This window comes from Physeter macrocephalus, chromosome 8, assembly GCF_002837175.3.
Source record: "Physeter macrocephalus isolate SW-GA chromosome 8, ASM283717v5, whole genome shotgun sequence".
Lineage (NCBI taxonomy): Eukaryota > Metazoa > Chordata > Mammalia > Artiodactyla > Physeteridae > Physeter > Physeter macrocephalus.
Window position 1 is genome coordinate 57,609,061 of NC_041221.1, and position 15,429 is coordinate 57,624,489.

At 38.8% G+C, this 15,429-nt stretch overlaps 1 protein-coding gene across 4 annotated transcripts in view; it reads left to right on the forward strand.

Annotated features, from left to right (window-relative positions):
• Window positions 1–15,429, forward strand: part of NDUFS4 (NADH:ubiquinone oxidoreductase subunit S4) — a 134,229-nt gene that overhangs the window by 33,341 nt on the left and 85,459 nt on the right. For 2 of the 4 annotated variants that reach the window (XM_028492903.2, XM_055086553.1), the window contains one exon: window positions 6,877–6,939. The exons of the other annotated variants lie outside the window; for them this stretch is intronic. In XM_028492903.2, the coding sequence (XP_028348704.1) occupies window positions 6,877–6,939 (63 nt within the window). The remainder of the gene's footprint in view (window positions 1–6,876; window positions 6,940–15,429) is intronic. 4 annotated transcript variants of the gene reach the window in all.

Below are 15,429 nucleotides of genomic sequence, written 5' to 3' on the forward strand. Positions count from 1 at the left end.
CTCTATGTATAGTACCATGTCATTTGCAAACAGTGACAGTTTTACATCTTCTTTTCCTTTTATTTCTTTTTCTCCTCTGATTGTCGTGGTTAGAACTTCCAAAGCTATGTTGAATAACAGTGGTGAGAGTGGACATCCTTGTCTTGTTCCTGATCTTAGTGGAAATGCTTTCAGTTTTTCTCCATTGAGTATGATGTTTGCTGTGGGTTTGTCATATATGGCCTTTATTATGTTGAGGTAGGTTTTCTGTATGCCCATTTTCTGGAGAGTTTTTATCATAAGTGGGTGTTGAATTTTGTCAGAAGCTTTTTATGCATCTGTTGAGATGATCATGTGATTTTTATTACTTAATTTGTTAATGTGGTGTATCACAATGATTGATTTGCGTATATTGAAAAATCCTTGCATGCCTGGGATAAATTCCACTTGATCGTGGTGTGTGATCCTTTTGATGTGTTTTTGGATTCTGTTTGAGTATTTTGATGAGGATTTTTGCATCTATGTACATTAGTGATATTGGTGTATAATTTTCGTTTCTTTGTGATATGTTTTGATGTCAGTGTGATGGTGCCTTCATAGAATGAATTTAGGAGTGTTTCCCCGTCTGCAATTTTTTGGAAGAGTTTGAGAAGGATCGATGTTAGCTCTTCTCTAAATGTTTCATAGAATTTACCTGTGAAGCCATCTGGTCCTGGACTTCTGTTTGTTGGAAGATTTAAAATTACGGTTTCAATTTCATTACTGGAGTTTGTAGGCTGTTGGGTAGAGCTGGGTCTTGGTGCTGACATGAGGACCTCTGTGAGACCTCACTCTGATGAATATTCCCTGGCGTCTGAGATTCTCTGTTAGTCCAGTGGTTCTGACACGGAACTCCCACTGCAGGAGCCTCGGGCCAACCCCTGGCTTGTGAACTAAGATCCAGCAAGCTGCGTGGGGTGGGAAAAAAAAAAAGAGAGAACAATAACAAAGTAAAAAATAAAATTAGACTAGGCAACTAACAGATATGTTAGAAAGAATATGAAAATGAAAATATCCGTGAATCAACAACTGGAAGGTACAACAGTACCACAGTAGTAAAAAAGAGGAGGAGGGAGAAGAGAAAAAAAAAGGAAAAAAAAATGGGGGGAGGCCTTGGCTGTGGAGGGCAGGGCCTAAGCAAGGGCGAAGTTTGGGCAGTCGGTGAGGCCTATGCTTAGGACCCACAGGGCTGGAAAAGGCCCTGGGGGCTGTGGGGGGTGGGGCTTAGGCTCAAAGAACGGAAGGGGCCCAGGCACGCCCCCCACTCCTGGTCTCAGAAGGTGGGGGAACCTCACCCTGGAGCCCAGCAGGTTTCCTGTGCTTGAGTGGTCAGGGCAGATGCCCTCCTCTCCTCTCCTGCTCCTGCATCCCGGAGGGCCCCTCCCCCCTGCCTCTCCTGAACTCCCCTCAGCCTCCTTCCTGTGCCCCCAGGACCAGTGCAGCCAGTGGGAGAGGGGACCTCCCTCCTATGCCCCCAGGACCAATGTGGCCAGCGAGGGGGGCACCTTGGAGGGCAGGGGACCAGCCTGGGAGTCAGCAGGCTCCCTGGCCCAAGTGGGCAGGGCAAACACCCTCCACTCCTCTGCCACTCCTCCCATATGGCTCCTCCCACCTGCCTCTCCTGATTTGCCTGGCCTCCTTCCTATGCTCCTAAGGACCCACAGAGCCTGGAGGGGGCTTTGGAGGTCAGGGGACCGTCCTGGGAGCTCTGCAGGCTCCCCGTGCTCGAGTGGGTGGGGAAAATGCCCTCTGCTCCTCTCCTCCTCCTGGATGGCTCCTCCTGCCTGCCTCTCCTGATATCCCTGCACACCCTCCTGTGCCCCCAGGACCAATGTGGCTGGGGTGAGGGGGGCCTTGCAGGGCAGGGGACCGGCCTGGGAACTCAGCAGCCTCCCCAGGCCTCATGGGTGGGGCAAATGCTTGGGCTCCTCTCCTGCTCCTCCCAGAAGGCCCCTCCCAGCTACCTATCCTGATCTCCCTGGCCTCAGGGGCCCCAATCCTGTCTGGCTTCCACTTCTCCTACCCGCCCTGTCCCCCCATGTTCTACCAGTTCACTTGGGGGTTCCTTCCATCTCCTTGGGCGTCAGGGTCCCCCACCAGCAGCCAGCAGGTGCCCTAGTTGTGGGGAGATGCTAACTTGGTGTCTTCCCACACCACCATCTTGACTCCACCCCCATATCTCATTTTCTTTTTGACTATGTCAGTTTTGTGATTGAAATGAAATTGCATATACAGACCTGAAAATACTTCTTGTGTAAAAGTCGTAGACTTAAGCATTTAGTTAAGTAATTTATTTAGGGAAATCATTGAGAGTTCTAAGTACTCTATTCAGGTCTAGTAGTCTATTATTTCATTGGATTTGGATAAATTAAGAAAAAATTTTTTCTTTTTTTGTTGAAATATAATTGACTTGTTATATTAGTTTCAGCTGTACAACATAGTGATTCAGTATTTTTATACATTATGAAATGATTAGTACAGTAAGTCTAGTTATCATCTGTCACCATACAAAGTTATTACAGTATTACTGACTATACCCCCTAAACTGTACATTACATCCATATGACTTACTTATTTTATGACTGGTCATTTGTACCTCTTAAATATTTCTTAGCTATTTGTCTCATCCTCCTCATCCCCTCCCCCCTAGGAACTACTGGTTTGTTCTCTGCATCTATGAATCTGTTTCTGTTTTGTTATATTTGGTCGTTTGTTTTGTTTTTTTAGATTCCACATATAAGTGAAATCATACAGTATTTGTCTTTCTCTGCCTGACTTATTTCACTAAGTATACTATCCTCTAGATTCATCTGTATTGTCTCAAATGGCAAGATTTCATTCTTGTTTATGGTTGAGTAATAGTCCATTGTTTATATACACTATATCTTCTTTATTCATTCATCTATGGATGGATACTTAGTTTGCTTCCTTATCTTGGCTATTGTAAATAGTGCTGTGGTGAACATAGGGGTGCAAATATCTTTTTGAATTAGTTTTTGTTTTCTTCAGAAAAATACCCAGATGCAGAATTGCTGGACCATATGATAGCTCTGTTTTTAAATTTGGTGGGGGGGACTTCCATACTGTTTTCCATGGTGACTGTACCAATTTACATTCCCGCTGATAGTGCACAAGTGTTCCCTTTTCTCAACATCCTCCCTAACGCTTGTTATTTGTTATCTTTTTGATAATAGCTATTCTGAAATTTGTGAGGTGATATCTCATTGTGGTTTGATTTGCATTTCCCTGATGATTAGTGATACTGAGCATCTTTTCATGTGTCTTTTGGCCATCTGTGTATCTCTGGAAAAATGTCTATTCAGGCCCTCTGTCCATCTTTTAATTGGGTTGTTTGTTTGATGTTGAGTTGTATGAGTTCTTTGTACATATTTGGATATTAACCTCTTATCAGATATTCTGTAAGCAAATATCTTCTCCCATTCAGTAGGTTTCCTTCTCATTTTGTTGACAGCATCCTTTGCTGTGCAAAAGCTTTTTAGTTTGATGTAATCCCATTTGTTTATTTTTGTTTTGCTTTTGTTTCCCTTGCCTATGGAGACATATCCAAAAAAAAATATTGCTAACACCAGTGTTAAACAGCGTACTGCCTATGTTTTCTTCTAGGATTTTTATGCTGTCTGGTCTTACATTTACCTCTTTAATCCATTTTGAGTTTATTTTTGTATACGGTGTGAGAATGTAGTCTAGTTTGATTCTTTTGCATGTGGCTGTCCAGTTTTCCCAACATCATTTATTTAAGAGGCTGTCTTTCCTCCATTGTATATTCTTGCCTCCTCTTTTGTAGAATAATTTACCAAAGTGTTGGTTTCTTTCTGGGCTCTCTATTCTGTTCCATTGATCTGTATTTATGCCAGTACCATACTGTTTGATTACTGTAACTTTGTAATATAGTTTGAAATCAGGGACCATGATGCCTCCAACTTTGTTCGTTCTCAAGATTGTTTTGGCCAGTTGGGATCTTTTGTGTTTCCCTATGAATTTTAGAATTATTTGTTCTAGTTCTGTGAAAAATGCCATTGGTATTTTGATAGAGATCTCATTGAATCTGTATTAGATTGCCATGAGTAGTATGGTCATTTTAACAATATTAATTCTTCCAATCCATGAACACAGTATATCTTTTCATTTATTTGTGTCATCTTCAGTTTCTTTCATCACCGTCTTATAGTTTTTCAAGTATTGGTCTTTTACCTACTTGGTTAGATTTATTCCTAGGTATTTTATTCTTTTTGCCATAATTGTGAATGGAATTTTTTTTTTAATATCTCTTTCTGATAGTTTGTTTTTAGTGTATAGAAACACAAGAGATTACCATATATTAATTTTTTGTCCTGCAGCTTTACTAATTCATTTATTAGTTCTAATAGCTTTTTGGTGGCATCTTTAGGATTTTCAATTTATAGTATCATGTCATCCTCAAGCAGTGGCAGTTTTACATTTCCTTTCCAATTTGGATTCCTTTTATTTCTTTTTCTTGCCTGATTGATATGGCTAGGACTTACAGTACTATGTTGAATAAAAGCGGTGAGAGTTGGCATCCTTTTCTTGTTCCTGATCTTAGAGGAAATGCTTTCAACTTTCGCCGTTGAGTATGAGTTGGGCTGTAGGTTTGTCATATATGGCTTTTTTTTTTTTTTTTTTTTTTTTTTCAGTACGCGGGCCTCTCACTGTTGTGGCCTCTCCCGTTGCGGAGCACAGGCTCCGGACGCACAGGCTCAGCGGCCATGGCTCACGGGCCCAGCCGCGCCGCTCCGCGGCATGTGGGATCTTCCCGGACCGGGGCACGAACCCGTGTCCCCTGCATCGGCAGGCGGACTCTCAACCACTGTGCCACCAGGGAAGCCCCATATATGGCTTTTATTATGTTGAGGTATTTTCCCTCTACACCCACTTGGTTGAGAATTTTTATCATAAATGAATATTGATTTTGTCAAATGCTCTTTTCTGCAATTTTTCTTCTTCAATTTGTTAATATGGTGTATAACGCTGATTGATTGGCAGATACTGAGCTATTCTTGCATTCCTGGGATAAAGCCCACTTGGTCATGGTGTATGATACTTTTAATGTATCATTGAATTCTGTTTGCTAGTATTTTGCTGAGGATTTTTTCTTTTATTTCATCAGTGATTTGGGCTTGTAGTTTCCTCTTTTGTGATGTCTTTGTTGGTTTTGATATTGGGGTGATGCTTGCCTCATAGAATGAGTTTGGGTGTATTCTTCCCTTTTCAATTACTGAAATAGTTTGAGAAGGACGGGTGTTAACTTTGCTTTAAATATCTAGTAGGATTCTTGCTGCTTTTTAAGATTCTCTGTTTTTAGTTTTTGCCGTTTAATTATAATGTGTCTTGGTGTGGATCTTTTTGGGTTCATCTTGTTTGGGACTTTTTGTGCTTCCTGGACCTACATGTCTGTTTCCTTCCCCAGTTTAGAGAAGTTTTTAGCTTTTATTTTTTAAAATAAATTCTCAGCCCCTTTCTCTCTTCTTGTTCTGGGACCTCTATACTGTGAGTATTAGTATGCTTGATATTGAGGTCTCTTAAACTATCTCATTTTTTAAAAATTCTTTTTTCTGTTCAGCTTGGGTTAATTCTGCTTCTCTTCCAGGTCCATGCTCTGTTCTTCCGTATCATCTGTTGATTCCTTCTAGTTTATTTTTAATTTCAGTTACTGTATTCTTTGGCTCTGTTTGGTTTTCCTTTATATTTTCTATGTCTTTGTTAAACTTCTCACTTCATTCATTCTTCTCAGAAGTTTGTTGAGCATCTTTATGATCATTACCTTGAACTCTTTATCAGATAGATTGCTGATCTCTACCTCACTTAGTTGTTCTTCTGGGGTTTTGTTCTTGTTCCTTCGTTTGGAACATATTCCTCTTTCTCCTCATTTTGCCTAAATTTCTGTGTCTGTTTCTATGTGTTAGATAGGTTGATTACATTTCCTGAGCTTGGAGAACTAAGAGTATAGGTTACATCCTGTGGGGCCCAGCAGCACACTCCACTCTGGTCACCAGACCTATAAGCTCTAGGACTGCCCCCTGTGTGGACTGCATGGGCCCTTCTGTTGTGGGACCAACTACTGGGGGTGCACTGGTAAGCAGGGCTAGCTCCCAACCTGGTTGGCTGTGAGGCCCTGCCTTTTGTAGTGGCTGCTGGCCTGCTTGTGGGCCGGGTCAGGTCCTGGTACAGCTGGCTGTACCACTAACTGGGGGCTTCCAGGGTTGGTGCCAGCCTGCTGGTGGACAGGGCCAGGACCTAGGGTGGCTGGCTGTGAGGCCCAAGGTGACCTCAAGCTGGTGCTGGCCCACTTGTGGGCCAGTAAGCCCCCAGCACTAATCAGCTAGCGGGAGGACTCCAAAATGTTATTTGACAACACCAGTGTCCTCATGGTAGGATGAGCTCCCCAAAATGGCTGCTGCCAGCCTCTGTGTCCCCAGGGGGAGTCTCAGTTGCCTACTGCCTCTCTGGGAGGCTTTCCAAAATCAATAAGTAGGTCTGACCCAGGCTCCATTCAAATTACTGCCTCTGCAGTGGGACTTGGAGTGTGTGAGATTTTATATGCACCACTTCAGAGTGGAATCTGTTTCCTAGAGCCCTCTGGCTCTGTTGTACTCAAGTCCTCTTGGCCTTCACAGCCAGCTGTTCTCCTCTTCCTGGTTCAGGACCTCTGGGCTGGGGAGCCCCATATGGGGCTTGGACCTCTTGCTCCTTGGGGAGAACCTCTGCAATTGTGATTGTCCTCCCATTTGTGGGTTGCCTATCTGCTAGTATAGGTCTTGACTATACCACATCTCTGCCCCTCTTAACCATCTCATCCTGTTTCCTTCTTTATGTCTTTAGCTGTGAAAAGTCTTTTCTGCCAGTCTTCAGGTTTTCTCATAGATGTTGTGCTCGTGGGAGGAGGTAAGTTCCGGGTCATCCTACTACGCTATCTTGACCACACCAAGATTTATACCAGGTCTCCTGCATAAATCTTAAAGTGAATGCTGCTTTTCTTTCTTTTTTTAAAAAAAATAATTTATTTATTTATTTATTTATTTTTAGCTGCATTGAGTCTTCATTGCTGCACGTGGGCTTTCTCTAGTTGCGGCGAGCAGGGGCTACTCGTTGTTGCGGTGCGTGGGCTTCCCATTGCGGTGGCTTCTCTTGTTGCAGAGCAGGGCTCTAGGCACACACGCTTCAGTAGTTGCAGCATGCAGGCTCAGTAGTTGTAGCTCACGGGCTCTAGAGCGCAGGCTCTGTAGTTGTGGTGCACGGCCTTAGTTGCTCTGCAGCATGTGGGATCTTTCCGGACCAGAGCTCTAACCCGTGTCCCCTGCATTGGCAAGCAGATTGTTAACCACTGCACCACCAGGGAAGTCCCTGAGTTTTTCTTAAATGGTATGAAGACCTGTAAAACTGTTAATTGAGTAACAAGCAGGTTATTTATCTTCATTAAGCTAACCACTATGAAGTTTAGTGTCTGTGTGTGTATCTTCATTTCTATGTGGCCTTTTGTGCTTTTGTGCATATATATTTTGTTTTGTTAATGTTTATGAGGTGATAAAGTCTAGATTGTATTTCATATTAGTTTAAAAAATTATATTTGAATTTATTTAAACAAGTTAATACATCTGTTAAATTTATAGACATGCATTATTTTAAAAATGTACTGTATTTTAAACTAGTATGGCATTGCTAACTAGTACGAGATATTTTCTGTTTTTCTTTTATTAACAGCTCACCTCTTGTTACAGTAATTTATTACTAAATTTTTTCCTTGGTTTGTGCCTGATTTCAAAAAATGATTGTTCTGAAACAGTCATGGGTAGCAAACATATACCGTAGCAGTTTAGGATAGTGAATTGTTTAGTTAATTTTAAATCAGAACTTTTTTTGGTAGTTGACTCTGTATCTTAGAATTAGCTGTGCTAAGCATTTATCATTTATATCTCATTTAATCTTCTCAGTATTTTTATGAGGTTATACCTTGGTTGACTAAAGGTAGACGATAACAAATTCTTAGGATAGGAATGGTCTGTTGTCCAGTCAGGTTAGGTAGTAGGGTTCACTATGAAGAGGTAGCTCACAGGCCTTATGATGAGAATCTTGGTTCACTAAAGATAAACAATAGCAGTAGTCTGATGGCAAGACTGGTCAAGTCAGGCAACAGTGGGAGATCCTAGGCGCAAATGGAGCTTTAGACCTTGAGTGTTCTAAAAGTCTAGGCTACTGAGCTAGCTAAATTTTAAACCTTGTTCAGTCGTGCACATGCAGTTTTTGTAGACGGTCATAAATTTCAAGTACCACCATTTCATCAAGGAAAAAAAATTTCAGTCTTGATTTATGCCAATCAAAAACCTTTGTTATAAATTTTGATAATCATTTTTGAAATTCATGTCTGTAAGTAGCCACTTCTGGAGTGTATAACTAACCATCCCTAGGGTGTAGACTAAAATTAAGTTGTATACATTAGATGGTATTAATACTGAAGTTTTTTTTTTTTTTTTTGGCTGTGCCACACGGCTTACAGGATTTTAGTTCCCCAACCAGGAATTGAACCTGGGCCCTTGGCAATGAGAGTACAGGGTCCTAACCACTGGACCGCCAGGGAATTGCCAAGTTTTTTTTTTCTTACTTCAACAGCTAGACTTAGCTAAAACATTTATTGATCCTTGACCAAGTGCTAAGCACTTACTAAGCCTTTATATATGTTGTCTCATTTAATCCTCACAGTAACCATATGCATTGAGTAAAAATATGGTCAACACTACTTTCCAATGTAATATTTTGAATTGATAATACAGTCATAGAGTTCTGTGTTTATAAAATAAATAGCATGTAAGCGTCTTCCTCTCATCTCCGTTCCCCATTTACCACTGCTCTCCCCACCCCCACCCCCAAGAAATCATTGTTATCAGTTTCTTATGCTTGGAATTTGTCTATGCATATTTGAGCAAATATTCTTATTTCTTTTCGATTTTTCCATAGATGAAGCATGCTAATTATAATATTATAATATTTTCCATTTTTTCAATTTTACAACTTTTTATAAAAGTCTTCACACATGCAAGAGAGAGTATAATGAATCCATAAAACCACCACTTAAATTTAACATTGTAAATATTTTGCTGTTTTTTGCTCATTTTGCATTTATGTATTATATGTATATAGATAAGCAAAATACATATATGATTATATATGCATATATATGTATATGAGCAAAATGCACATACACATATAGTTTTTATTTAATCTATTTGAAAGTAAATTATAAATATCGTGGTACTCCATCGTTAAATACTTCCATTTTTAAAAGTAAACTACTGGGCTTCCTTGGTGGCGCAGTGGTTGAGAGTCCGCCTGCCGATGCAGGGGACACGGGTTCGTGCCCCAGTCCGGGAAGATCCCACATGCCGTGGAGTGGCCAGGCCCGTGAACCATGGCCACTGAGCCTGCGCGTCCGGAGCCTATGCTCTGCAATGGGAGAGGCCACAACAGTGAGAGGCCCGCGTACCGCAAAAAAAAAAAAAAAAAAAAAAAAAAAAAAAGTAAACTACTACCAGTCAATGAAGGATTTTAAGCAAAGGAGTGGCATGATAGGATGTAATTCACTAATGATGTGGAAGATGCCTTTAAGGAAGATAAGACTAGAGTCAGGGAGGCCAGTTAGGTGTTGGATGTATTAGTCCAGGTGAGAGTGAATAGGGACAGAAATAGAGTAATGGATTTTGTAGTATTTTGTGGTTAATTAGACAGAAAAGTTAGCTGTTTACATTTCTTAGAGAAAATCTGGGAAATATGTGTTTGTTAATCCTTTGTAGGGTTCCCTTTCCTCTCTTGCCACTAAATGAACTGGTTTTATTTGTTATTGGAGGGAAAGGAAAGAACATTTATTTCTTTCTACACCAGGCCCTCCATGTCAATTATTTAACATGTTATTTAATTCTGACAGTCATCCTGTGAGGTATTATTATCCTTATTTTTGCAGATGAGGAAATTGAAGTGCAGAGTTGTGAAGTAATTTGTTCAGGATTGTTTTGCTCTTAAGTGGCAGATACGGAATTTTAACATGGCTCTGACCAACTCTGAAGTCACTGTGTGACCATTTTCCACTTAAAATAATGAAACGAATATGAATGTTAGTGATTTTTTTCTTCTCAATGTGTTTGTAATTATTCTTAATCATGTAATCATCAGCCTTTAAGAAATAGTGTGCCTAAGTGTACCAGATTTCCTGAAGGACATACACTCCATCTTTGAATTGAAGAGTAAGCAATACCTACCAACTAGCTTTCTCTTTGGTGTAACATTGCTAGATAATGAATGCTATGCTGTTCAACTATCATGTGTTATAATTTCTACATACAATTCAAACCAATCCCCAATCGTTTTATAGTAGTTAAAAGTTTTAAAGTAAAGATTCCTAAATTGAAGCAAATAAGCAACAAGTTCGGATAGTTCAAAGTGAAGATAAATGAAGATAAAATACATAGCCTTTTAAAAAAAAAGTTAGATGAGCTGTCTATGATGAAGCAGTAGCATTAAAGGTGGTGTGAAGCAAATCATATAACGACTTTTTGACCCCTTCTGAGCTTTGGAGGCACAAGAAAGTAAATCATGTTGACCTTAAAGACCAAAAATGTAGTTTTTTCAAGTGACATCTTGATTCACTTGAAAATAGTAACTCTCCATCTATAACACTTCTAACCTCAAACAAGCAATGTAAAACAGATACCATATAACTTACGTTCTCATATGGCATTCCTTAGAAAATTACTTGAATAGAGAATTTTTTTATCAAGCTGCCAGGATACTAAACCCCAAAATTTCTGTGGCTTAAAATGACAAAGATTCATTTCTTGTTCATGCTGCATGTCCCTGTGGGACAGCTGGGACCTCTACTCCTCTGTTTGTCCTCACTTGGGTACCCAGACTAACCATCATCCTGACAGAGAAAAAGAGATAGGTAATTACACACTGATTTTTAAAGCTTCTGCTGGATACTGTAACTTTCACTCCATTGGCTAAAGTAAGTCACATGCCCACACCAACTTCAGAGATGGCAGTGAAGTGTACACTCACCATAAGTTTGGAAGGAGAACTGGAATATTGGTGCACTGCTCTGATAACTAACAAACAGGCGTTATGAGGAACAGAGAATTATGCATGGTTGATTCGTAGAATCTTTTTTTTTTTTCCCAAAAGGATGCTAAGTACCTTTGAAGTAATACTATTGTGATTAAATTAAGGATCTAGATGCTAAAAGGTGAACTAGTTAAATAACTGAGAATGTTCAGTAGTTACTTATTTTACTGGAGGAGTCAAGTATTTCATCTGGACTTGCTTTTCCTTGTATTTGTCCATTAAATTTTTATAAATATATTTTAAAATATTTACTGTTATTTGCTTATTTGTGACATAAATCTATTAGTGAAATAATTCAAAATTATCAACTATTTTTATGCAAAACAGTGGTGACAATGCAATGGTCTGAAAAATCACAAAGGTGGCAATCGGTATTAAGTATGGTAGCAAAGTATTACTTAATTTTTATTCCATAGACACAAACTAGAAGTTTATAAAAAGTGTATAATTTAAAAAAATATGCTACATGAGGCAGTACAAATGAATAATCATATTGAAGTTTAACAGCTTTAATTTAGTCTTCTAAAAATTTGTAGAGACATGAGTGATTAATAAATAGAGAGTACTTCTACATACATACATGGAGAGGCTTTCTCTAGGCAAAGCTATAAATCTTTGGCTTTGACAAACTTTTGTTTGTATGTTTCTCTTTATTGGTAGTGTAAACCAGTGTTCAGCAGTTTCTTCACAAGGCATAGTCTTTTTTTTTTAATTGTAAAATATACATAACACAAAATTTACCATTTGAACCATTTTAAAGTGTAGTTCAGTGACATTAAGTACATTCATATTATTGTGAAACCGTCACCACCATGTAGCTCTGGAACTTTTTGTCATCTTCCAAAACTGAAACTCTGTACTGGTTAAACAATAACTCGCCATTATCCTCTCCCACTAGGCCCTGGCACCCACCATTCTACTTTCTGTCTATGAATTTGACTACTTTAGGTACTTCATGTGAGTAGAAATCATGCACTGTTTGTCCTTCTCTGACTGGCTTATTTCACTTAGCATTTCTTCATGTTTCATCCCTGTTGTAGCATATGTCAAGAGTTTTCTTGCTTTTCAAGGCTGAATAAAATTTCATTGTACATATATACCATTGTTTTTAATCCATTTATCCACCAGTGGACACTTGATTTTTTTCACTTTTTGGCTACCATCAGTAATGCTGCTATTAACATTTGGTGAACAAATACCTAGTTGAGTCCCTGCTGTCAATTATTTTGGATAAATAGCCAAAGTAGAATTGCCTGATGATATGGTAATTCTATTTTTAATTTTTTGAGGAATTGTCATACTGTTTTCCATAACACCTACACCATTTTACATTCTAACTGGTGGTTTCAATTTCTCCATATCCTTGCCAACACTTACTCCTTTCTTCCTCTCTCCCTCCCTTGCCCCTTTTGCCATCCTAATGAGTAAGATGTAGTATCTCTTGGTTTTGATTTACATTTCCTTCATAATTAGCGATGTTGAAGATCTTTTCATGTGCTTATTGGTCATTTGTATACCTCCTTTGGAGAGATGTCTATTAAGTCCTTTGTTCATTTTTGAATTGAGTTGGTTGTTTTGTTGTTGAGTTTAACTAGTTCTCTATATATTCTGCATACACCTCGTCACATAAGTGATTTGCAAATATTTTCTCCAGCCCATTTCTTTTCCTTACTAAATTACATTCCATTGTATGGTTCTACCACAGTTCACCAGTTTACCTATTGAAGATGACATCTTGGTGGTTTCCAGCTTTTGGCAATTATGAATAAAGCTGTGATAAACATTCTTGTGCAGATTTTGTGTGGACATATGATTTCAGTTCAGTTGGGTAAACCCTAGTAACACAGTTGCTGGATTGTATGTTGAGACTGTTTAGCTTGGTACAAAGCTGCCAAACTGTCTTCTAAAGTGGCTCTACATACCATTTTGCATTCCTACCAGCGTGAATGAGATGTCTTCTTGCTCCACATGCTTATCAGTATTCGGTGTCAGATTTTTTGATTTTAGTTATTCTAATTACTATGTAGTGGCATCTCATTTTTGTCTTAATTTTCAATTCCCTGATGACATATGATTTTGAGGCACTTTCATATGCTTCTTTGCCATCTATATATCTTCTTTGGTGAGGTGTCTGTTCAGGTCTTTTGCTCCCTTTTGATTGGGTTTTCTTATTGTTGGAATTTTAAGAGTTCTTTATATATTGGAAATAAAAGTTATTTATCAGATATGTGTTTTGCAAATGTTTTCTCCCACTCTGTGCTTATCTTTTCATTCCTTAAAGTGTCTTTCACGGCTTCCCTGGTGGCTCAGTGGTTAAGAATCCGCCTGCCAATGCAGGGGATATGGGTTCAAGCCCTGGTCCAGGAAGATCCCACATGCTGTGGAGCAACTAAGCCGGTGCGCCACAACTACTGAGCCTGCGCTCTAGAGCTGGTGAGCCACAACTACTGAGCCCACATGCTGCAACTACTGAAGCCTGTGTGCCTAGAGCCCGTGCTCTGCAACAAGAGAAGCCACTGCAGTGAGAAGCCCGCGCACCGCAACGAAGAGTGGCCCCCACTTACTGCAACTAGAGAAAGCCCGCGTGTAGCAATGAGGACTCAATGCAGCCAAAAATAAATAAATAAAATAAGTAAATTTATTTTTTTAAAAAAGTGTCTTTCACAAAGCAGAAGCTTTTAATTTTAATGAAGTATAAGTCATCTATTTTTTTCTTTCATGGATTGTGCTTTTGGTATTGTATATAAAAACTCAGCACCAAACCAAGGTCACCTAGAATTTTCTCTTACGTTCTAGAAGTTTGATCATTTTGTTTCTTACATTTAGATCTATGATCTGTTTTTGAGTTAAGTTTTGTAAAAGGTTTAAGGTCGGTGTGTAGATTCATTTTTTTTGCATGTGGCAGTGTTCCACTTCCACTTATTAAAAAGACTGTCTTTTTTCCATTGGATTGCCTTTGCTTCTTTCCCAAAGATCAGTTGACTGTATTTGAGTAGTCTATTTCTGTGCTGTCAGTTGTGTTTCATTGATCTATTTGTCTGTTCTTTTGCCAGTACTACATTGTTTTGATTACTGATATGTGTAGTGAATCTGAGGTCAGTGTCAGTCCTCTGACTTTGTTATTCTTTTACAGTATCATGCTGAGTATTTTGGGTCTTTTGTCCTTCTATATGAATTTAGAAGCAGCTTTGTGATATCCTCAAAATAACATTTTGGATTCTTGATTTGGATGTGCTGATCTGTAGATCAACTTGGGGAGGACTGACATCTTAACAATATTGAGTCTTCCTATCCATAAACATGGAATAGCCCTTCATTTATTAGATGTTTTGTGATTTCTTTCCTCAGAGTTTTTTAGTATTCTTCATATACATGTTTTGTTAGACTTACCCCTAAATATTATTTATTTTTCAGTGCTAATGTAAATGATACTGTGTTTTTTGCTGGTTATATAGGAAAGCAGTTGACTTTTGTATGTAAACATTGTATCCTGCAAATTGCTATTACAATTACTTTTTAGTTCCAGGTGTTTTTTTGTCCATTCTTTTGGATTTTTCTATATAGACAATGATGTCATCTGCAAACTAGGACAGTTTAATGCGTTTCTTCCTAATAGGCATACTTTTCATTTCATTTTCTTGTTCTGTTGCTTTAGCTAGAACTTCTATACAATGTTGAATAGGAGTAGCAAGAGGGGATATCCTTGCCTTTTTTCCAGTCTTAGGGAAAGTGTCTAGTTACTCACCATTAAGTATGTTAGTTGTAGATTTTATGTATATGTTTTTTATCCAATTGTGGAAGTTACCTTTTATTCCTAGATTGCTGAGTTTTTAGCATGAATGGGTCTTGGATTATTTTCAGATGCCTTTTATGTGACAATTAATTTGGTCATGTGATTTTTCTTTTACAGCTTGTTGATGTATGGCATTACATTAATTGACTTTCAAATACTGAATCAGCCTTGCATATGTGGAATAAATCCCATTTGGTCAGAGTGTATAAATCTTTTTATACATTGTTGGATTTGATATGCTAATATTTTGTTGAGGATTTTTGCATCTATGTTCATAAGAGATATTGGTCTGTAGTTTTCCTTTTTTTAAATGTCTTTATCTGGTTTGAGCATTAAGGTAATGCTAGTCTCATTGAATAAGTTAGGACATGCTCCCTTGCTTTTGTTTTCTGTAAGAGGTTGTAGAGAATTAGTATCATTTCTTTTTTTTTTTTTGTGGTACGCAGGCCTCTCACTGTTGTGGAGCACAGGCT